The sequence below is a fragment of the Neofelis nebulosa genome, chromosome 10 (assembly GCF_028018385.1).
Source record: "Neofelis nebulosa isolate mNeoNeb1 chromosome 10, mNeoNeb1.pri, whole genome shotgun sequence".
Classification (NCBI taxonomy): Eukaryota; Metazoa; Chordata; class Mammalia; order Carnivora; family Felidae; genus Neofelis; species Neofelis nebulosa.
The window spans coordinates 12,083,039-12,108,517 of record NC_080791.1 but is presented as its reverse complement, the minus strand read 5'-3'; the positions used below and the strand labels follow the sequence as shown (position 1 = coordinate 12,108,517).

General features: G+C 41.2%; 1 protein-coding gene across 1 annotated transcript; it reads right to left on the bottom strand.

The window, feature by feature from the left end:
* Positions 1–1,477: 1,477 nt before the first annotated feature.
* On the bottom strand, positions 1,478–19,598 carry LOC131486823 (nicotinamide N-methyltransferase). The gene is made up of 3 exons (XM_058686786.1): positions 19,022–19,598; positions 17,993–18,200; positions 1,478–1,952 (listed from the first exon to the last, which is right to left on the bottom strand). The coding sequence occupies exons 1-3, from the start codon at positions 19,173–19,175 to the stop codon at positions 1,520–1,522; spliced, it is 795 nt and encodes a 264-aa protein (XP_058542769.1). The 5' UTR covers positions 19,176–19,598; the 3' UTR covers positions 1,478–1,519.
* Positions 19,599–25,479: the final 5,881 nt, after the last annotated feature.

Here is a 25,479-nt window from a genome sequence, read left to right as displayed (position 1 = left end):
AGTTTCAGAAGCTGTGACCTTTGTTCCAGGCTAGGGAGGTACATGGCACTTGAGATGGACAGGACCCCAGTCTCCACAAACTTCGTTGCTTCTTTGGGGCCCTGGTGGCTCCTGGGGAGTTAAGTGTGTTCTTGCAGAAAGGAGGCACAGGCCTGGTCATCCCACCTGCTTACAGGAACAGGGATGGACTTGGCCTCCTCCATGCAGCCTGGGTTGGCCTGTTCGTGTCCTTCAGGATGGAATCTCTAGAAATTGCAAATGTGAATGTCCTATGAGATTGAACAATTGTAAACATCCCCAAAATGGACTGATAATGTGTTGTGACATGATCGGCCTACGCAACCAAATGAACAAACACGTGCTGATAATTGGCTCTCGTGCTCGGACTGATTGCCAGTGCAGGTCGGGGGATGGGAGGGAAGGACTCTCGCTTGTGGGAAGCAGCGATGTCCGCTGTCAGCAGTCCTGGGAAGAGAGAAATCTAGGGATGAGAAACAGACCGGAGAGATGGGTCTCAGGCTCGAGGGAGGACACTCCTCTCTCTAGGAAAGGGGTAGGCAAACTTCCTCTGTAAATATCCAGATACCAGATATTTTAGGCTTTGCAGGCCACACCTCTGATTGCTGTCACAATTACTCAACTTTGCCATTATAGCATGAAAACAACCATAGACAAGACATAAATGAATGGGCCTGGCTGTGTTCCAATAAAACCTCACAAGACAGGCAGCAGGCTGGGTTTGGCTCATGGGCCATAGTTTGTCTACCTCTGTTTTAGAGCACCAGGGTGAAGGGATGGGGCCTAGGAACCAAAGGAGGTAGATACACCATAGGCAGGTAAGCCTAACTCCAAGTAGGGGCTTGCCCAAGAGTTATGCCAACAGGCTACCTTCCAGAACCCTGTAAGGATGTGAGCTCTGAAGATACCTGTTTCTTATAGCAGCTATAAGACAGTACCTGTTAGCTCTCTTGCTAACTCCTAAACTTGCCTTCAGGTAGAAGTCACAGCCTTGGCCTAGTGTCTTAAAGGAAGCATGAGAAGGGCCTGCCTTATATGGGAGACCCAGGAGCAAAAGGGATGGCTATTCTCTGACCCCAGAGGCGGTGGTGGCACCAGTGGACCCCAGCAGAGGATGGGGTCCCCAGAGAAGGTGGCTGTCGAGGAACAGGAGAAGCATGTTCCTGAGAGAGAAGGAAGCAGTGGAGCCCTAGGAAAGAAAGCCAATCACTGCAGACACTGCTCTGTTGGCGTGTGTGAGTGTGGGCCGCCATGACTAGGATGCTTAAGGAAAATAAGGTCTTCTTTTCTAATCATGGGCAGTGAAGACTGGGTGTGCTGGTTGCTTGTCTTCGGACACACAAAGGAAGCACGGAGTAGGTGGTCAACCAGTTGTTCCTCCACTGACTGTGCCCATCCCATCCTACATGAGCCGGAGAGCCCCTGCCGTTAGATTCAGCTCAGCATAGTGACCAGGCAGTTAGAACCAAGAAGTTAACTGCTTTATTTTCAATCACGGGAGTCATACAGATTTGCTCAGCTTCCGCCCCACCAGAGAGAATAGCCCTTCGTTGTCGCACATGGTGGAAGAATACCTTCGAGAGATCACCTCAAACTGCTCAACTGAGAAGCCAGCCTCTCTCACGGCAGCTTCTATTGCCTCCCGGCCCAGGCAGAGGCTGGAGAACTTCTGCTCGCCGATCATGTAGTAGCTGCTCTTCAGGGCATCCACCACCACCAGGAAGCCCCCCGGCTTTAGCAGGCTGCTGAGGTTCCGGAGGGCTGTGCAGTAGGCAGGGAGGTCTGGGCAGGCGGCATCCAGGCACAGCGTGCTGAGCAGGCAGTCGGCTAGGGGCAGGGGGACGCTGCCCAGTGGCCGGCTCTGGGTCACGTCGCACTTGAGCACCTGTGTGACCACACGCCTCAACTTCTCCTCCTTCTCCAGCTCCTTGATTCTGAAATACACAAACCAACAGATACCACTTGCTACCCTATACTCATGATAACCCCGGATCTCTGCAATCAGGGCTGAAAATGGCAGTATTGTCCCAAATGTTATATCCTTGGGGCCATCCCTGATGGAAAAATGGAGGAAGAAGAAAAATGAAGGATGTTTTGGCATATTAATGTGACTACGTTACCCTGTGCTGGATTAAATCTCTTTATAACGTGAGTAATAATATGGAAAGGATAACAGAAGTACCTAGCTGCCCGCTTCGACCATGGACTGTCTCCAAGAAATTATTCTTCCTCCACTGCTTAGGATAGTGCCTGGCTCATTTATTACTGTTATTGTTATTATTATTATTATTATTATTATTATCATTATTACTTATTTATCTGTTTGTGTATTCATTATTACACTGGTCTCTTCTGCCAAACTGCAACATGGTGGTCATTTGACCGATACATAACAGGTAATAATGGCTTTAAAATGTGGAAACGGTATTTCTGCGTAGCTGCTGATCAGGCTGGGGCGTGGGGTCATCCACAGACATTTAGAGAAACTGTTGATAAGCACCAAACAATGGCGGCCAGGGCCCCTCTAGAAAGAAAAGAACCTCTAGTTGCCATTCTCCAGCCACAAAACATAATGCAGAGAGTGTGTTTTATGAAGGGGCTCATTTTCTTGGTAGCTTTGCTCAGAATACTTTCTTTTTCTGCAAAATCAGTGGGGTTTCTGGAGAGAAAACTAGTTCACGAAAGAGACAGAGAAGGTGAGAGAGATGAAATAGAGTGTCTGGGATCCTTTCGGAATTTGTTAGGGGAGGCATAAAGGAACAGGCGGACAGAGGATCCAAATTAAATAAACATGTAGAGTGCACAGGAGAAACTGGAGAAAAAAGAAAAGGAGAAAAAAGTAGCAGAAAATCAGAGGGGTAAGAGAAAAGCAAGAATGAGTGTTTAAAGTGCCCAGAAGGCCACAGAGCCCAAATAATAGGAGCGATGAGTGGGTATCTAGTGCTTTGAGGAAATTAATCAACAGAGCCCCAGGGGTGCAAATCTAGCCTTACGTTCGGGAAACACACAGTCCATTTGCTGCAGGAGAAGACAGCCTCTTCTTGACGGAGACCACAGAGGAAGGCCCAACATCAGAGCAGGTGAGAGAGGGATGTACTTCGGGACCACTTCGGGTCACAAGGAAGTCAGTGGTTCAAATAAAACTTGAAGATTTACCTCCACATGGAAAGATCTGAGATAATATCAATTGGTTTTGGACCTCCTATTTAAATATTTAGTTAAAATCCTAAGCCCCATGCATATACTCAGCTATTTATAGACATCCTATATGTTATAATTTTCCTAAGTTTAGCAATAAGCCTATGAAAAAAATTCTCAACATTTTTGGCCGTCGGAAAAATGCACATCAAACCATGAGATAGCACTTCGCATCCACTAAGATAGCTGTACTAAAAAAAAACCCCAGAAAATAACAAGTGCTGGCAAGGATGTGGGGAAACAGGAACCTCCACACACAGCTGGTGAGAATGCAAAATGGTCCAGCTACTTTGGAGAAAGTTCTAGAAGTTCCTCAAAAGATGAACACATAGTGTTGTGGATGACCATTGGATTAATTCTTTCTCCCCACCCCCTTTCAGCCCTGTACTGGAATCCCCAAGAGGATAGGATCCGTTTCTCATTCCTTCCATCTTGGATCCCCATTGCCTGCCTCTTTCCTGCCACATCACAGAGGTTTTAAAAAAACAAATGTAAAATAAATGACTGAAAATGGGAGTTGGGGTCAGATGAAGTCATTACACCAATATTTTTCAAACTGCAATTCATTCACGTCTCATAAAGTTAATCAATAAATACGGGGCACCTGGGTGGATCAGTTGGCTAAGCATCTGACTTTGGCTCACATCATAATCTCCTGGCTCATGAGTTCGAGCCCCGCATTGGCTTTGTGCTGACAGCTCAGAGCCTGGGGCCTGCTTTGGATTCTGTGTCTCCCTCTCTCTCTGCCCCTCCCCTGCTCATGCTCTGTCTCTCTCTGTCTCTCAAAAATAAATAAACGTTAAAAAAATTAAAATTTATCAGCAAACATTTGAAAAAATAATGGAGAATAAACCAGAAAACAAAATCCCTGATAGTAGTAGCTCAATATAGTATTATTTTGTGAAGGTTTTTCAGCATCACTTTGTTCGTAACAGCCAAAAGATGGAGACAATCTAAAAGCCCATCAACTTACGAAGGGATTAATTGTGGTATACCCACGCAGTAGAATAATACTCAGTCGTAAAAAGGAATGAAGTGCTGATTCATGCTACAACGTGGAAGAACCTTGAAAACATTATACTAAGTGAAAGAAACCAGACACAAAAGGCCACCTATTGTGTGATTCCATTTACATGAAATGTCCAGAAAAGGCAAAGCTCTAGAGACCAAAAGCGGACCAGTGGTTTCCAGCAATTGAGAGGATCCAAGACGTGAGAATGACTGCCAGTAGGTACAGGGTTGGTTTGGGGAGTTATGAAAATGTTCTAAAACTGGCGTAAAGATTGCACAACTACATGAAGATACTAAGAACTATCATACTTTAGATGGGTGGGTCTTATGCCAGTTTTATCTCAGAAAAGCTGTTATGCTAAAGAGAGAGAGAGAGAGAGAGAAGTAACATAGCAAGGTGTTAGTTTGAGGGAAGTCCTGCCAGACAATAAACTGGTCTACACAGGGAATAATTAATTACCTCTGGTTGGGTCTACCTACTCCCCTATCAAGGGTAGAAATGGTAGTAGGGTAACCAGTTTGTCCCAGTTGGTCTGGACTTTCCCTGTTTTCCCACTGAAGATCCTATGTCCTGGGAACCCTTCTCAGTCCAGGCAAACAGGGAAGGTCAGTCATTCTAAAAGCAGGGAAATCCACTACAAAGCTGCTATTCAGCCTGATAGAACGGGGATGGTGTGGCCGAACTTTTTAAGAATAAAAGATAACAATTCAACCTTATGGAAATCTGTGTGAAACACAGATTTGACTAGGTAAAATGAATCTAGAAGAGAAACATTCAAACAACCTATCTGCACATATGGATAGCCTGGGTGTATACAAAAAGCTGAAGAAGTGGCAACGTGGCAGGTTTGAATGTGTTTAGAGATGATCCTTCATATTCGGAACACCACAGGCATGTGTGTTTATGTGATTATGTCAGAAGCAGGTGGACCTCTGGGCCCTGTTGTCTATGAAGCTATTTGAAAGATACAAGTTACCACAGAACGAGTACCTGCCAGTCAATTTACGATGGAAATTGTTCCCAAACTGGAAGATAACACTGTGAAGTCTAGAAAGCTCATGGAGAATGTGCCAATTTGAGAGGCAAGTTGGCTGGAAACACCCACTGTTGTGGAGACCTGCTTGTCTTTGGGCATCGAGCAAACACTGTAAACTTGGCTGCCAAGGTAGCTGTGTACAGATTACATCTCAGGGCTTCTCGGCACCAGGGAAATGGACTCGCCTGGAGACACAGGCAATTACCGCTCAGCTTCACGTCCAGCTCCAGGGGTAAGGAATAAACACACACCAGAAAAGTGTTAGGCAGTTCTACAGGGAGATAACAGCAGTGTGGCCATTTCTGTAGTTCCAAAGATCTACCCTTTCAAATGAATCACTATGCAAAAAAGGGCAGGTGTTTCTTCTGTAAATAAGCGATCCACAGAAGCTGGGGAGAGAGGGGATAAAGAGTAGGACTCCTGGGAAGAGCGCTTTGTGAGAATGTATTCCTGCACTCCAAGAAATTACCCCGAGGTTTACAGAGGTTCCTCCTGCCCCATCTCTGCAAGGCAGGTGGCGGACCAAAGCCCCGGGATGAGATCTTTCGATGACACTCACTGCCTCCCCCAAGCCCCATACCCAGAGGTTCCAGCAGGCCCTCCTGAGGGAGAACCAGCAGAATGTATAAAGGATATAAAAAGCTTCACACACTTGGATATCAATATAAGAATTGTGTGAGCCAGGAATAATCATTGGTAAGCCTCTGGTACAGGCAATCGCTGACTCAGGTGAAAGACAGACATTTCAGGAGGGAGAGGCTGGAAAACAAAATACATGTAGTCATTTGTTTGACTTTTTTGTTTTTTATAACCTCTCTGATGTGACAGGAAAGGGGCGGGCGATGGGGACCCAAGATAGAACAAATGAGAAATGGATCCTATCCTCTTGGGGATCCCAGGCTGGGGCAGAGGGGCAGTGGGGAGAAAGAACTTATCCAATGCTTATCCACAAAAATGACAAATTAATACTAGGAAGCAGAGGGCTGACAGAAGAATGTTGGGAGCTTGACTTGGTCTGGAGTATCAAAGAGATCTCCTCCAAAATGGAGTCAGGTAAGCAGAGGTGCAGGAGGTAAATAAATAAGAGTTCACCAGGCCAAGGGGAGTAGGAAAGGGGAGATGTTCCAGCCAGGGGCAACAGCATGTGCAAAGACCAGATGGTGGGAGGAAATACGGAGAGAAGGCTGATGAGGCTGGACTCAGAAAACAAAGCACAGCGTGGTAGGAAGTGAGGCAACAGGGTTTAGCAGGTGTCAGACGAGACGAGGTTTTGGGGACCAAGTTAAGAACTTTGCTTTTTACCCTAAAAGCTGTGGGAAGTTACGAAATGGTGCCACCAGATCTACATTTGAAGGTGATCGCTTTGGGACGAGAGTGGAGGTGGAAGGCCACTTAGGAGGGAGAGGATGGGGTCTTGGACCAGGAAAATACCCTGGAGAGAAAATATTGGAAAACATACACTGGTTTGAGAGAAACTCAGAAGTAAAATGGACAGAATTTGGGGCACTGGGGTGGCTCAGTCGGTTGAGCGTCCAAATCTTGATCTCAACTCAGGTCTTAATCTCAGGGTCTGAGTTCAAGCCTTGCTGGGCCCCGCACTGGGCATGAGACCTACTGAAAAAAACAAAAGGGACAGAACTTGGTGCTGATCATAGACCATGATTGACAGGAAGAAGGCAAGAATGGCTTCCAGGCTCCTGGCTTCTTTAATTAATTATATGATGGCAACACCCAGGGCAGGAAGCATGCAGAAGCGGAGCAAACCTGGGAAGACTGTAGCTCTATTTGGGGCACTTTCAGACACATGAGTAGAAATGTTTACAGTTTGAAGGAAATGGCCAGGTGACATTTCCTCAGTCTGCCCTGTTCATTTTCCTAGGGGAAGAGTGCAGGGAGAACATCTAAGAGAAAGGGATGCTTTTAAAAGGGAGAAACTTTTCCTAGGGATCGCTGAAACGATCACCATGACCATGGAGATGCCAATTCTGAGAAGGAACATCAATCTTTTACAAGACATGAAAATACAGACGCCAGTATTTCTCAAACTGTAAAATGCGTACAGCCCCCTGCAGATCTTATTAAAATGCAGATTCTGGTTCTGTAGGGAGGGAGCCAGGCCTGAGAACCTGCACTCCTTCTAGACTCCCAGGCGCTATGGAAACTGCTTAGCCTAAGGACCACAAGGCAGGCAATGTGCTCCAAGCTGTAGGGGCCAGAGGTTAATCAGTGCCATCTTTTAAGATCTTTTCAGGTAAAACAGGCTTGAGTAGTCATTTCTACCTTAGCATTTGACTCTCTGACCTGATAAATAAATAATGCGAAGCCAGAATTTGGTACCGATGGCTTACAACTTTTCCGAAGGTTTTAAAAAGGAGTGGTATTGGGGCGCCTGGGTGGCTCAGTCAGTTGAGCGTCCGACTTCGGCTCAGGTCATGATCTCATGGTCCATGAGTTCGAGCCCCGCGTCGGGCTCTGTGCCGACAGCTCAGAGCCTGGAGCCTGTTTCAGATTCTGTGTCTCCCTCTCTCTCTGCCCCTCCCCTGTTCATGCTCTGTCTCCCTCTGTCTCAAAAATAAATAAACATTTAAAAAAATTAAAAAAAATAAAAAATAAAAATAAAAAGGAGTGGCATTCTAAAAGTATGAGTCACACTCCAAAGGCAGAGGACCAGGAGACAGCTCAAATTGTCTTCGGCAGCACTCAGCACAAGAAATAGCTTCAGATAAAGAAGAAATAATCTCAAAGGAAATAGGTTGTGAGCTGATAGAGGTACTTGAAGATGCAAGAAAGACATACGTTGAATGGGATCGCTATCATTCTCAAAATAGTTGAAGCCACAGGATCTGGCACAAGGATAAGAGCAAGAATGCAGAATTTTCCTGCCAAAAATATAGTTCCTTCCTCTAACAGCGACTGGGAAGGGACACTTTCTCAAGAGCCAATTGTTAGGAGCTGACGATTCTGGCAGGAGATAAGCAATGCTTTTAGTATCCTGCTAGATTTTAAGGGTTCACTTCTGAATGAGATGGAAAGGCTTATGATAGCTAGGGAAATTGAGAAGAAAGTTTTAAAAGCCTTCTTGACATATGATTTGGACTTCGGAAAGGTGTATTGTCTGACTGACTGAAAACTCTTTTATAAACTTTCCCTGAAATTCTATAAATCCTGGGAAATTCCGTATTTATTGAATAATTTGGAAATATTGTCCGAATCCTCAGAGTTATGGGTTAGTTTTTTTTTTTTTCTAGTTAGTACCAGTTCATTCTGTGGAATCACAAAGTCGATAGAAAAAAAAAAGAAGTTGGAGATTACATTTATTTTGAAGAATGTATCTTTAGTTTGAAGACTATCGCTAGCATAAAATTCTAAGTAAGGAGTTTCTAGGATTAAAATGGCATTTGAAAGTAGTCTCTCTCAGCTTCTTGCCAGGAAAAAGTAGGGAAATATTTAGCAACATTAAACAGTTTTGCGTTGTTGTTCACTTATAAAGGCTACACAAATATATTCCCGACACACACAGACTTAGAAAATGTCACTTATGTGTTCTTCTCGAAAACACTATTTGAAGACCTATTCTACAGACTAAAAGATGCATCAGAATTAAAAACTTAAAAACTAGAAAAATCACATTAAATGAATATAAAATAAAACTAAATGTTCATGTAACTGCAAATAGGATTACAAACTGATAGCAAATATCCAAATTGATCCTTGAAAGGAAATATGAAAATAAGACTTTAGGGGCACCTGGGTGGCTCAGTTGGTTAAGCATCTGACGTTGGCTGAGGTCATGATCTCATGGCTCATGGGTTCAATCCCTACATAGGGCTCTGTGCTGACAGCTCGGAGCCTGGAGCCTGCTTTGGATTCTGTGTCTCCCTCTCGCTCTGCCCCTCCCCTGCTCTCTATTGCTCTCTCTCGCTTTCTCTCTCTCAAAAAATAAACATTAAAAAAAATTTTTTTAATAAAAGAATGCTTTAAATTACTATATTTGGATTTAAAATTGCCAATTTTAACAACAAACACTGGGGAGATAGATGCCAGAAGGACTTTGGGTATCAAAAAATGTTAAATTCCTCATATAATGAGGAACAAAAAAAATTACTGATTCTTACCTGGCCTTAACAAGCTGAATTTGTTTCCAGAAGACCTGCATTTTAAGAGATACTAAAAAAAAGTTCTTCAGGTGAAGGGAAATGATGCCAGATAGAAGCCTAGATCTGTAGAAAGAAATGAGGAAAACTATGCAGACAGATATGTGGATAAACATCAAAGACTTTATATACGTTTGTTTAAAATACTACTGACTAGTGTGCATATACTTAAACTACTGAACTGTCTACTTAAAAATAGTTCCGGGGGGGGGCGCCTGGGTGGCGCAGTCGGTTAAGTGTCCGACTTCAGCCAGGTCACGATCTCGCGGTCCGTGAGTTCGAGCCCCGCGTCAGGCTCTGGGCTGATGGCTCGGAGCCTGGAGCCTGTTTCCGACTCTGTGTCTCCCTCTCTCTCTGCCCCTCCCCCGTTCATGCTCTGTCTCTCTCTCTGTCCCAAAAATAAATAAAAAACGTTGAAAAAAAAATTTAAAAAAATAAAAATAAAAATAAAAAAAATAAAAATAGTTCGGGGGTGCCTGGGTGACTTAGTCAGCTAAGCATCCGACTTTGGCTCAGGTCATGATCTTGTGGTTCGTGAGTTCGAGCCCCACACAGGGCTCTCTGCTGTCAGTGCAGGGCCCACTTTGGATCCTCTGTCTCCCTCTCTCTCTACCTCTCCTCTGCTCACAAGCCTGTGTTATCTCTCTGTCTCTCCCTCTCTCTCTCTGTCAAAAATAATAAATAAACATTTAAAAAATAGTTCAGATGCTAAATTTTATGGTATGTGTTTTTTAACCACAATAAAAAGTAAAATAAAATAAAATAAGTAAAAGCACTACTGACTTTTTAAAGCAAAAATAGTAACAAAGTATCATAGTATTATCCTAGAAATAAAGTAAAATCTAGGACTAGTGCAGGGGCAAGAGTGGATGTAGGAATTATACTGTGGTAACGTCTTACATGGCTCATGAGGTAAAATGTTAAAAATATAGGGGCGCCTGGGTGCCTCAGTCGATTAAGCATCTAGTTTCAGCTCAGGTCATGATCTCACTGGTTAGTGAGTTCGAGCCCCCTGTGGGACTCTGTGATGACAGCTCAAAGCCTGGAGCCTGCTTCCGATTCTGTGTCTCCCTCTCTCTCTGCCCCTCCGCTGCTTGTGCTCTGTCTCTCTGTCTCAAAAATAAACAAACATTAAAAAGTTTTTTAAAAAATTAAAAAATATATATGTACTTTAATTTCTGGAAAAATTACACATGCACACACACGCATACACTCACACAAAACACAAAAGAGGTCAATAGAAAAAAAGCCAATAACAGAAGATAAAAAGGAATACTAAAAATGTTCATATTTATACTAACTGGAATACCAAACATTATTCCATTCACCAAGGAGAAGCAGGAACAAAGGCACAAATGAATAACAAAACAGACGGGACAAATAAAAAATACATAGCAGGATGTTTGACTGAGACTCAACCATACAATACCAGTAATTACCTTAAATGTAAGTGAAATAAAGAATCCAGCTAAAGGACAGAAATCATCACACTGGGTTGAAAAGCAGGGCCTACTACATACTACTGGCAAGAAAAACATTTTAAGTATAAAAACACAGACAGATTGAAAACAAAAGGGTGGAAAAGATAAACCATGTCTATTAATTATCTATTGCTGCTTTATAAATTACCCCAAAACATAGCAATTTAAAACAGACAAACATTTATCTCACAGTTTCTGTGGGTCGTATATCTCGGTACCAATTAGCTGGGTACCTCATGAGGCAGAGTGTTGGCTATGTCTTCAGTCTCACCTGAAGGTTTGACTGGGGGAAAATTTGCTTCCAACTCCCTCCAGACAAGCAAGTGAGAGGGAACACCCAATAAGGAAGTCATGGTCTTTTGGTAACCTAATCTTTCAGAATTGATGTGCCAATACTCTGTTAGACTATACTTGTAAGCATCTAGTCACTAAATCTGATGGACACCCAAGGGAAAGCAATTAAAGAAGAGATGAATATTTGAGGTGAAGATTACTGGGGACCCTCTTAGAGGCTAACACTCCATGCAAACACCAAGCATAAGAAGGCTAATGTGGTCATATTAATATCAGAGTAGACTTCAAGACAAAGTATATTACTGACAGTAAAGGGAGATATTTCTTAATGACAAAATGATCAATAAATCAAGAAGACATAACAATCCTACAAATATATGCAGATAGAGTACAAGACTTCAAGCTATGTGAAGCAAATATTAACATAATGATGGGGAACAAGAGATAAACCCACAATCATAGTTTGAGATTTTTAATACCTTTCTCTCAGTAATTGATAAACAAAAAATCCTGTAGAAAAATCGGAAAAATACTATCGATCTACCTGGCCTCATTGATATTTATGAAACTATAACTTACAATAGGATGATATACATTCTTTTTAGTGTAGAAAGCACATAGATTATTCACCAAAATAGACCCCATGCTGACCATAAAATAAATCTCTGACTACAACAAAATTTAAGTAGAAGCCAATAACAATATCTAGAAAATCTTGAAATTTTTGGAAATTAAGCAACACAACTCTAAATAACTCACCGTCAAAGAAAAAATCACAAAGGAAATCAGAAAATACGCCAAAGTGGATAATAATAAAAATATGACATATCACAAATCACGAGCAGCTACTAGAACAATCCTGAAGGAAATTTAGAGCTTTAAATGGCTACATTAGAAGAAAGAAATATGTGAAATCAGTGATCTAAGCTTCTATCTTAAGAAGCAGGAAAAAGAAGAGTATATAAAAACTAAAGTAAATGGAAGAGAGAAAATAAGGGAAAAAAAAGAGCAGAAATCAACACGACTGAAAATGGAAGGACAATAGAAAAAAATCAACAAAACCAAAAGTTGGTTCTTTGAAAAGATTAATAACATCAATCAATCTCTAGCAAGATTGATCAAGATATTTTTTAAAAGACAAATTGCCAATATCAAGAATGAAAGAAGGAAGATCATGGTAGATCCTACAGACATTAAAAGAGTAGTAAAGACGGGCGCTTGGCTGGTTTAACATCTCAATTTAGGCTCAGGTCATGATCTCACTGGTTGGTGACTTCAAGCCTTGTGTCGGGCTTTGTGCTGATAGCTCAGAGCCTGGAGCCTGCTTCACATTTTGTGTCTCCCTCTCTCTGTGCCCCTCCCGCACTTGCACTCTGTGTGTGTATGTGTGTGCATGTGTGTGTGTGTGTGTGTCTCAAAAACATCTCTCTCTCTCTCTCAAAAATAAACATCAAGAAAATTTTAAGAGTAATAAAGACATATTGTTAAAAAACTTATGACAATAAAATTGACAACAAAGATGAATAGGATAAATTCCTTGAAAGATACTATTTATCAAAACAGACAAAGAAGAAATGGAAAATCCAAATAGCCAGTGAAAAACATTATTCTTAATTTTAAAAACATCATACACATGAGACAACCCTTCAGGTACAGGTAGCTTTGCTAGTGAATTCTATCAATCATTTAAGGAAGAAATAATACTAATTATACACAAACTCCTTCAAAAAATAGAGGAGGAAGAAATATCCTCAACTTACATGAATCCAGCATCATGCTGATATCAAAATCTGCCGGGCATATTTCTAGAAAAGAATATTACGGCTCAATATCGATCATATTTGTAGATGCAAAAATCCCTACCAAAATATTAGCAAATCACTTCCAGTCATACCTAAAAAAGATACTACCTCATGACCAATGGGTGTATTCCAGTTAGATTTAAACAGTCAAAAATCTTCCAGTATAATTCACATTTTCGGAATAAAGAAGAAAAGTCATATGGCCATCTCAATGAATTCCGAAAAAAATTGACAAAGTTCAACATTTGAGTTAAAACTCCCAAGAAATTAAAATGTAAATAAATTTAGTCAGATAAAGAATATCTGAAAAATCTAATGAATATTATACTTAATGTGGACACTAAAATTGGACATTTTTCCTTATGATATGCAAAAAAGTACATAGGTCGACTTCCAACCTTTCTATTCAATATTGTTTTGGAAGTCCTAGCCAATGTAGTAGACCATAAAAATAAATAAAAGGCATAGAGCTGGAAAAGAAGTAAAACTATTTTTATTTGCAGATGATATAAGAGTATACATAGAAAAGACTAAACTTAATTAATGAAGTCAGCAGGACTGCAGGACACAAGGTCAGTATATAAAATGCAATTGTACTTCCATATACTAGGAAATTTTTATATTTTATATTTTTTCACAAGGAATATCATTTTATTACTGTAATCACAAAATCGTAATTTTTGCATCTACAGAAATGCGTAAGTGGACATTAATCAGTGAATTGATAATTCGCTTCATAAAGAGGGCAAACATACTACAGAATGTATTGTAAAGAAAAAAAGATTGTAAAATTCTCTGGCCTTGCAGTGCACTTTTTAGTGCAAGTATTTAAGACACAATAGTGTTCAATTAAGCAAAGTATATACTAGCAAATTAACAATAACATTAAAAAAACATAAAACAAGATTTTTTTAATGCTTAGTTATTTATTTTGAAAGAGAGAGAGGAGAAAGCACGTGCATGCAAGCTGGGGAGGTATAGAGAGAGAGAACCAAGAGGGCTCCACGCTGTCAACACAGAGCCCAATGTGGGGCTGGAACCCAGGAACAATGAGATCTTGACCTGAGCTGAAATTAAGAGTTGGGCACTCAAATGACTGAGCCATACAGGTGCCCAAAACACAGGAAATTTTTAACAAAACATATATAGAATATGAGAACTACGAAACATTACTGAAACTAAAGAAGTCCCAATAAATAGGGGCGCCTGTGTGGCTCATTCGGTTGGGCAGCCGACTTCGGCTCAAGTCATGATCTTGCAGTCTGTGAGTTTGAGCCCCGTGTCAGGCTCTGTGCTGACAGCTCAGAGCCTACAGAGCCTGGAGCCTGCTTCAGATTCTGTGTTCCCCCCATTGCCGCCCCTCCCCCACTCGTGCTCTGTCTCACTCTGTCTCTCAAAAATAGATGTTAAAAAATTTTTTTAAATAAATAAATAAATAAAGTGATAAACCATGTTTATGGACTGCAGATTCCTTATGTCCATTCTCCTAAAGTGATATGTAAGTTCAAAGATCACAATCAAAATCTCAGCAGCCTTTTTGGAAGAGATTGACAAGTTTATTCTAAAATTTATATCAAAATGTAATGGCACTAAAAATGCTTTTGCACAGTGAAGGAAATCCTCAACCAGACAACAAGGCAGACTACTGAATGGGAGAAGTTATTTGCAAATGATATATCTGTTAAGGGGTTAATATCCAAAATGTATAAAGAACTTATACAACCTGACACCAAAGAAACAAATAATCCAGTTAAAATGGGCAGAGGACCTGAATAGATATTTTTCCTAAGCAGATATAGAAATGGCCAACAGACACATGAAAAGATGCTCAACATCACTCATCATCAGGGAAATGCAAATCAAAACCACAACGAGATACCACCTCACACCTGTCAGAACAGCTAAAATAAAAAATATAAGAAATAACAAGCTTTGGTGAGAATGTGGAGAAAAGGAACCCTCATGCATTGTTGGTGCAGCCACTGTGGAAAACAGTATGGAGGTACCTCTAAAAAATTAAAAATAGAATCACCATAGGATCCATTAATTCTACTACTGAGTATTTATCCAAAGAAAACAAAAACACTAATTTGAAAAGATGTACACATCCCCATGTTTATTGCAGCATTATTTACAACAGCCAAGAAATAGAAGCAACCAAGTATCCATCCATAGATGAACAGGTAATGATATGTGGTGTGTGTGTGTGTGTGTGTGTGTGTGTGTGTGTGTGTGTGTTTGTGTGTGTGTGTGTGTATCCAATAGAATATCACTCAGTCATAAAAAATTAGATCACCTTGCCATTTCCAACAACATGGATGGACCCAGAAGGCATAATGCTAGGTGAAATAAGTCAGACAGAGAAAGACAAATACCATAAGAATTCCATATTTTTAAAATTCCACCATATGTGGAATTTAAGAAACAAAACAAAGAAAAAAGAAGACAAATAAAAGAAATAAACTCTTAAATACAGAGAACAAACTAGTGGTTGTCAGGACAGTGGTGGGAGAGGGGTAGGGGAAAAAGGTGACGGGGATTAAGAGTACACTTATCATGATGAGCAACAAGTAACTGAATCACTATATTGTGCACCTGAAATTAACATAAGACTGTATGTTAATTATACTTCAATTAAATATATATATTATACAAATATATACAAAAATTGCCAAAATAATTTTGAAAAATAACAGAGTTAGAGGATTTATACCCTCTGATTTCAATACTTGCTTTCCCTGGTAAAAAGGATAAAAGACCCAGTGGAAGTTTAGTGACTCTACATGCAGCAAAAACATTAACTGGGAAACACAAAAGAAAACTCCCAGTTCGTTTATATCACTATAGTCTAAGGAATTGTATAATCAGTGAATCACCTTGATAACTTATATCCGACAATCCACACTATCAGTTAGTGTAGTAACAATATGTAAGAAAACAAAGTATAGAATATTCCAACTAAGCTTGAATTCAGCACAGCATTAAAAAAATGAAAGGATTAAAGAAGTAGAAGCAGACTATAGAGTTAGTTTCAGAAGAGAACCTGATTCAGGAATAAATAAATTTGGTAGAGTGAAGAGGAAGAAAATTTAAGCGCACATATAGAAACATGAGTTGACCATAACTCCAGAGAAAGAGTATGGAGATAGGCATACCCTGGGGACATGTTAAGACCACATGATTTTAAATTTATCCCTGGAATTCCAGAATATTTCTTCACTCCTGTTTCTCAAGTTCAGCAACATCGGAGTCATACCTGATACTTACCTCTCATCATTCCCCATGACCAATCATTACCAACTCTTATCCATTCTGTCTCAAAAATTCATCTTAAAATCATCTTCCTCTCTCCATCACCAACCAATCCATTAGTCCAAGTCATCATCATCTCTTACCTGGATTAAAGTGTCTCCTTTCTGCATCTCTCATTCTCCTCTAAACACAGCCATTCTCCACACAACAGCCAGAGATCTTTGTAAATGTAAATGGGGTCACATCACTTTCCGGGTTACACCTCTAATGCCTTCTCATCACACTTGAAGTACAGGATCTTTAGCCTGCCCTCAAAGCCCTAAGTGATCTGACACGTGCCTGCCTTCTCTGATATAAGGTCTAGGAGACACAGGACTTCCTCCATGTTGCCCACCAGTCTATCCCAGTATCTAGAACTGTGTGGCACATCCTACATGCCCAATATGGGTTCACTGAATGAACAAACACTAGTTCCTTTAACCAAGAACCAAAAAGTGTTAGCATCTGTTTCTTGAGGGAGATGGTCTTGCTGGGAAATCAGAGCCCTTTCCTGACCAAAGAATGGGATATGTTAATTAAAAATACGTGTGCTTTTCCATTGTGAATGAAAAGCCAAGAACAGGAAGGACAGAGGATGATGTGCTGTGCAACACACAAAGTGTGCAGTCCATGAGCAAGGGTGGGGGTGCAAATACAGGAAGAAGTGGATTGGGGAAGGAAGGGAGTTATGTAAAAATTAAATCATGGGCAAGAAGGTGTGGAAAGACGGGGAAATGCACAAAAAAACATACAGTAAGAGCAGGGGGAAAAAAAGAAATGTAAAGATAACTGAGCATATAAGAAGTAGTGGACAGGTCTAGTAGGATCCTGGGAGGAATACTGAAGTGGTCTTTGTAGGCAGTTTGTGAAAAAGCCTGTGGGGCTTCAGCAACATGCTTATAACAGCAAACAGTCAGGTGGGCTGGACAGCGGAACTGGGCTGAGCCACTGCAGGACCACTGCCAGAGGACGGAGGTACATCAGGACAAGGGAAAGACAAAATGAAATGCAGACCTCACCCTTCTGGCTAGTAAGCCATTGACAATTTCTCATGTGGAGAGAAATTAATCATTTAAATAAGACTTGTCCACATAAACTGACTTGTAGACAGAGTCAGCTAAGAGGTTGATCATTAGTCGTGAGTAGGTAAAGCTCTGATTTTTGTGGATGGAGAGGAACACATTCTTTTCAGATACTGCCTTTATGCTGCTAATCCCAGTTTAAAAACCTGGGCAGCTTTTAGTTGTCTCTGGTGGTGTCAGCATTAGCCACCCTCACAGCGGATCCCTAAGCACTTGGGTAGTTAGCAGCAGGATGGCACTGGGGAACACCCAAAAGCTGCTGGTTGAGGAGACAGATTCCCCTCTTTGTTGAACTTGGATAAATGTCATTGTCTCATGGTATCTGACCTGCATGCTGTGCCCCCACACTGGTCTGGGAAGATTTTGTCTCCTCTTGGCTCAGTGGCCATTTCTTCAATTCTCGTCTGTGCCTTCTGCTGTTACGGTGGGCACACGTGCACACGCACACGTCCCTCTATCTCGTTCTCTCTCTCTACCTCTTCTTCTCCATCCGGATTTCTCTTTGGCCTCTCCCTGTTCCCTTTGCTTTTTAACTTGGGCTCTAAAGATAATTCTTGGTTCAGAAAACTGAACTGTCACTCAAGGACCGTCAGAAAGCCCGGAAGCAGACCCTGGTTTCTCTACCTGTTCCCTTCGAGCTCGCACACGTAGGTTACCACTGGGGACCAGTCAAAGGCCCCTGGTTCCTTCTTTAGCCATTTCTGCAGCTCCTGCAGGTTCTGCTCAGTGTAGTCAGTGACAATGATCTCCTTGAAGGATTCACAAGCAGAGAGGAGCTGGTAGATGGTAGGGCCAGAGCCAATGTCGATCAGGAGGTCCCCCTTCACACCATCTGGTTTAGAGAAGGGAACAAGGAAAGGGGATGAGGCCTCATATGACAGTGGAAAGAGCTGGTATGCACTGTTTTCACTGGGACTATGCTAGAAAGTCGCAAAGACAGACCATCTCTCTACTCACTCCTCTTCCCTCAAAGTTTTTTTTTTTTTTTTTTACATGACTGCATTTTCCATTATCCAGTCCAAGCTGGAAACATGTTGCTGGAATATTTTTAGGTGTAGGAGAAGAAAAGATTGACATCTGATGTACAGACCTTTAATCCAGATAGACTGCTACACAGAGAATATAAAAACTATTAAGAAATACTTGGGGAAAGTTAAAATTTTGCTTTTGGTTTTGACTTTGGTTTTGGGGAGAAGGGAGTTGAAAGTTCAATTAAAATAAAATTGACTTTTCATGTCTCTCTCTAAAAAGCATCCAATTCTTCACGTATTGGGAGGTCTTTATCTCATGCACATGTGCAACATTCCTTTGAGTTAGGAACAGAATAAGTATTAGAATCTTCATTTCTTAAGTGGCCCATCATGGTTCAATGGCTGGCTCTGGTCACCTAAAGAATTGATGTAGAATCAAGGACAGAACGCCTGTCTTTTGGTTTCCATTTGGCACAACCAAATGAGACAACACATAAAAAAGCACTTTGTAAATGGTAAGCTATCCCTATCAACATTAGTTTTCATCCTTGTTAAATAAATGAGTGATGCCAAAAGGGCTGTCACATCGCAATGTCTAGACACCAACCCAGCAGTGCCCTGAGATTCTATTTATATGACTCACATTTTGGTGGGGAGACATAGGGATAACACACACACTTACCGAGGCAGAATATCTTGAAAAGATTTTTCAGAAGATGCCTAAGTATCTCATTTTCTGCAGAGTGTCTTGACCCAAAGTTGTAATATTTTTCTAGGTAATCCCGAGGGTTAAAATGTCTCAGATAAGTGTCCTTGGAGGTGAAGGTCGATTCCATTGTGTTTTGCTCCTGTGTCCACTCTTGCTCTCTCTTTCTCCCTCTCCTCCAGGACTCAGGGACTCACCCTGCAGAAGTTGTCTTTTTAAGTCTCAGGCTTCAATCCTTCTGTTAGTCCAACCTACCCCTTAGAGACTGTTATTTGGTTAAACACTAACTGGCAGAAACATCCAAGAATGTTCTGGCTGTTCTGGGAAGTGATGAAATTTTTGGGTAAGGGAACCTAGGAGAAGTGGGTGTGGGAAGGGGAGGGCCATGAGCTGTATGCAATTCTCGGCCAAGGGGTGAAGTTCAACTGCAGGAGAAAGCATCTGGGCTCATCGGGGAAATCATTTGACTCAGAGAAGAACCACTAAGGCTAGAGAGGTGTGTCATGTCCCCAGAGCACCATCAGTTCTTCTTGTAATGATTTTCCCAAAAAAGAGCCACAAAGAATGGTTTAAATTAAACAGTCTTAAAGAAAGCAAAGAGGGGAAAGAGGAGGATTAGGACATGTCTTTAAGGGCTAAGAAATGTTGGCTAAAGAAGGAAACTCAGAGGAAATTTGGAAAGAGGGTAAGAGTAATTTTAAAAATGGGATGAGGCTTCCTCCAATGTCTAGGCAAGCCACAATCCTGTGATCCTCTCCTCATGCTCTCACATCCCTCCCTCCCCTCCCTGTACATCTGCAGAGTTCCAAAGCTACCAGTTTTCAGCAGCTGGCAACTACTTCCTCCCTAAGCCTCCCCATTCATTTCAATCCATTGAAATCCTGATGGTTCTTTCAAAGTGAAATGTATGTTCTCTACTTCCTTTAAGAATGCCTTATATTTCCTTTTCTGAAGCTCGCATTGCCCTTAGAATTCTCTCACCCAGCCAAGCCCTTGATTTTGTCATGTCATTTATTTGTTCCTGGTTTTGTCTGTGTCAATCCTTCTCCCAAAACTAATTTTTTACATGAATGATACACTAAGCTACCAGCTCCTTTAGATCAAGGACTATGGCTCAGTTCTCTTTGTGGTTCCCTGCCTATCACATCTACATAGTAGGTTTCAAAACACTGGTTGATGAGTTGACTCTTGTCATGTTGCAGCAAATGCAATCGCAGTGAGTGCCCTATATTCCATGAGTGATGACTTAGTAAGGGACCATCTGGCTACAAAGCAGAGAAACTCACTCAAAGAAGCTCAAGGAAGAAAGGAATTATTAACAGAATATAATGGAAACACACTGGGGCACCTGTGTGGCTCAGTCAGTTAAGTGTCTGACTTTGGCTCAGGTCGCGATCTCGTGGTTCATGAGTTCAAGCCCCACGTCGGGCTCTGTGCTGACAGCTGAGAACCTGGAGCCTGCTTCAGGTTCTGTGTCCCCATCTCTCCCTGCCCCTCCCTTGCTTGCACTCTGTCTCTCTCACTCTCTCAAAAATAAACATTAAAAAAAATAATGGAAACACATTGCAGGTTATCTCACTGGGTCTCACCAACCGAAAGAATCATTAGGCAGCTAATTTCTATCTCCCTCTCTGTCTTTCTCTCCCTCCTTCTCTCTTTCTTTTTGTCTCTCGTTGGAGGTATAGGGTCTTGATTCTCCACAAACTGGCTTCTTTTGCTCATCTACTACACACTGCTTCATTCTGACTGTTCCAAATGGTGGTCTCTGCGCCTGACCTTACAGAATCTTCTAACCCATTTCCTCACAGCTGGCTAACTAGGTCTGCATGGTCCAAATCCACAGACCTTAGAAAGAGAACCTGTCTGGTCCAGTATGGGTCAGTCATCGATGCTTCTCAGTAAGTGTTGGGGTACAAATGAGGTACGTGTGATATTAAGACTGCCCATTATAGAGACTTAGATGGAACAGACAAGTTGTCTCAGATTATGTAACTGTTGGACCTTCAAAAGTCAGATCACAGACTGGAAGGACGTAGAATCAACACGAGGTATCCTTGTGAGTGGCTCGGAGGCACGGCTGCTGCAATGCTGATTATTTCCTGCTTCCCCCAACCACCCTGGTAGTGGAGTACAACCACCAGGGAGCATCCAGAACTCAAAGTCAAAAGACACAAATTGCCATCCTGATTTGCCAACAACGGTTTGTATGACAATGGCAGTTAGAAAAACTAACTTTTGGGTTTCTGAAGCCTCAGTTTCAATAGAGATAATAATATAGGAGAAGAGAAAAATTCTCTTTTCCCATCTTGGGATCTCTGGCTGGGCCTAAGAATTAAACTGACATGAGACAGATTAATAGGAGAAATGAATGTGAATCTTAGCAATATTTTACATGGGAGACTTCACAAGAGAATGAAGACTTCAAGATGTGGCCAGAGTGAGAAGCTTTTATATATCTTTTGACAAGGAAACAATCAGTTTGTGAAGAATTGACAAGACAAAGGGGTTTGGCCTAGGGGTAGTAAGTGATAAATAAGTAACTAAGAAAGTAAAGATTGGCTTAACAAGGTTTGTGCAGATTTCTCAGCCCCAAATTTCCTGTGTCTGGTGATAAGAATGTCTTCCTTCCTCCTGGTACAGAGAGGGTACCTTTCATATGGGACTTTCATCTCCTGCTTACAGGAAGAAAAAGGAGGATCAGAGCAACCTTCCTATACCTACTGTTTTTTAAACGCCTTTAATTCAAAATAATCAAATGCCAAAGTGACATGTTTTGGGGTTTTCTTCAATAGTATCTATTCTGTTCAGTGTTCCCTGTTCAAGGTATTGAGAAACTTAATTCATAGTTTCCCTTACACTGAGTCCTTACCTTGGGAAATGTCCCTTTTTCCACCCATGAGTCTGTTTAACAGGGAATTTTAAAAATAGTGGTTATGTAGCTTATATGTGGCCTTGATACGGTAGTACCCCTCGCCTTCTCGTCCCGTCATTAACTTTTTTCCTACCCTTTTCAGAAGCTGCCAAGATGGATGGTCAGAATCAAATTTTACTACAGATAGAAACCCGCCCCTGTGTTGGCCTGCTGCACACTGTTCCATGAATGTCTGTTACAATTATGAACGTATGAATATACAAATACACACGTGGTGAAGACGTCCTTCCAAAATCAACAGCCTCTGGAAGCTTTTCTGGAAGGAAAATCTTCTTTTCTTTTTTAGGATTAACATATACTCTATGAGAACAAACTGTGTAATCATATAAAACAAAGGCCAGATTTTTAAATCAGATCCTGAACAGTTCAAACAAAAATTTAAGCGTGTGGCTTATTTCATTATCCCAAACTGAATTTTTCCTTTTTCCTTCTAAATGGCCCACTATGGAATTTTTCTTAGAAGCAATTAAACTAAAACCTCCAAATCCTTTCCTTAGTAGTTGTTATGAAAAAAACTAGAACCCCATATCCTGTGTCTAAGAAAGATGCATAAATGAAATGCTTCCTTCTTTATCCGGATAATTTGGAGTCTCAGGAAGTCTTAGCTTCCTTTTGGATATGAATTCAGGAGCAATTCAACATCCCAATGGTGAAATGGGACCAGTCCTTGAGTGGAGTTGCAACAGTACCCTCATGGGCATCGAAGGGCACATCTGCTGGTCCACTGGCCTTCCCACTGGAACTAGATTCCACAGTGATTCTAACAGGCTTCAGTGAGCAAAGAAATTTAAAATGCCTTGGGTATTGGCTCAGAAAGGCAACCCTCTCATGGGGACAAAATGTAGTGAAGACAGAGTTCCAAAATCAATAGACTCTGGAAGAAACAAAGAGCACGAAGGAAATAGAAAGGGAGGAAGAGAGGCAGGGAGAGTGGAAAGTAGGGAAGGAAGGAAGGAAGGAAGGAAGGAAGGAAGGAAGGAAGGAAGGAGAGATGAAAGGACTCAAGAAAGCACATCACTGCCATCTAGCCTGGGAACTTGGTCTACTGGTAGCTGCTCTTCCCATGAGGTCAGTTGATAAAACATTTGCTTCATTGCCTCAGGTCATGACCTCATGAGAAAATAGTTCTGCAATACTAGTGTGCAAACGATCAAGGTCTGAGATGAAAAAAAGAATGAAGAACAAGTAAGGACACTAACTTGTGGGTAATTCTAATGGATGTATAAAAAATAATGTCATATGTGGTTAAAAACAAGCAAGATGGAACTAAAATACACAATATCAATAGCCTATAAATTTCAGGGGAGGGTAAATACATGGAGTTGAAGTGTTCTGGATCTTTGAATTGTCCAGGAAGGGTAAGACCTTGCTGAGGGTAAGACGTTAGTTAGGCCTTGCTAAGTAGATTATGCATATTGTAATTCCAGGCAGATGATTATACACTGCCCATACTTCCTGAGCCTGAGAATTGTCTCTGGTTGTAGGAGTATGTTTGGCCCCTACATAGAGCAGGTGAGAAAAGCTGGGCAGCAGCCCTCAGGCCCTCACCCAGTGACAGAGGAGAGTTGCTGAATGATTATACTGGCTTCCTCGGTCCTGGGGTGAGAATGCCCAAACAGGTTCTATGAACTCTTGCAGAGGTCCGCAGCAGAAGTGAGCCCAGTTGCTGACAGCAGGAACTGGTTCATGAATGGGGCCTGATTGCCTTCCTTTCTTTCTTTGTCTCACTTTCCCATGCCCTCACCAGTGCTTTGGGGGATCCAAAGTAAAATACCTACACTGCAATCTTAGGCACCACAAAAATAACACAATCAGATTAGTAGAGGAGAGGAAATGGAATGACAAAAAAAAATTCAGAAGGAGGCAAGAACTAAGAGAGAGAGGGAAAACAACAACAACAGCAACATAGACTTGTCAGACAAATATAAAGCATAAAATAAGAAGGCAATCGATGGAGAGTTAAAGATAGAAACATCAGTAAAAATATGTAATATGTGAGTAGCAGGATTCCTCGACTAGACTTAATGGATGCATATAAAATACTTCACCCAACACCTACACACGTGTTTTAACAATACAAAGCACATTAGAAATTACCCTATACTAGCTTACAAAGCAAGTCTCCACATATTTCAAAGGACTGAAATGAAACGGAGTATATTTTTGACCAACGTGTTGAAGTTAAAAGTCAAAAAACCAAAAAGATAACTAGAATACCCTGATTTGTTTGGAAGTTAAGAAACATACCAATAAAGAACCTGTGGCCCCCAAAAAGCAATCAGAGTGAAAATTATAAAATAGTTTGAACTCAGTAGTAATGGAAGTACCACATATCAAAACTCGTGGGTTGAAGCCAAAAGAGTATTTAAGGGGGAACTCTAACCCTCAAATGTACATACAGTAGCGTAAATGGGGGTGTGGAAAGAAAATAATATCATAGAGAAGAAACTAATGAAATAAAAAGCTAAAATACAATTGGGAAGATCAGCAAGGCTCAGAAATCGGCTCTCTGAAAAGACAAATATAATTAGCAAATTTTTGTTTTTAATGATCAAGGGGGAAAAAAAAACAAAGGAAAAGGCACATACACCCAATGTCAAGAGTGAAAATGGAAACTTCATGGCATATGGTACAGACCTTGCAAAGACGGCTATTAGTTACCGTGAATAGCTTTATGCCAATATACCGAATATTTAGATGGAGACGTTCCCAAGTAAACGTACAACACATGCAAAGCCTGAACTGACCTGTAACCATCAAAGAACTTAAGTCAAACATTGTTCCTGCATGAAACCCTCCAGGCAGATGGCTTCACAAGTGAGTTCTAGCATATATTCAAGGAATCGGTCATTTTATTTTTATCCAAACTCTTTCAGAGGATAGAAAATGAGAAAACACCCCTCAACTAATTTTATAAGTTGAGCAAAACCATAATGCCAAGGTTATTTATGAGAAAGAAAAATTTCAAGCTAAAAATCACTCATGAACACAAATACAAAAATCCTAAACAAATTCTTGTCTAGTCCATAAAATAGCAAACACTTATATGGTGCTTACTAGGCGTAGACACCGGTTTAAGCATTTTGGGTGTGTTACTAAACCTTACAACAGTTCTGTGAGTTAGGTACTATTATCCCCATTTCAGCGTATAAGGCACAGAGAGGTTAAGTACCCTGCCCAGGCCACACTGCTAGGTAGCTGTATAGCTGGCGTTCAGACCTACAACAGTCTGATGGGACAGCCTATTCATTTAGTCGTTACACTATGACCAAGCGGGTTTATTGCTGGAGTACAAGGCAATTTAACATTCAAAAATCAATTAATGTAATGTAATCAATTAATGTAAGCTTAGGTGGCTCAGTTGGTTAAATGTCAAACTCTTGGTTTCGAATCAGGTCACGATCTCGCAGTTTGTGAGATCCAGCCCCACAGTGGGCTCTGTGCTGATTGGGTGGAGGTTGTTTGAAATTCTGTCTCTCCCTCACTCTTTGCCCCTCCCTCA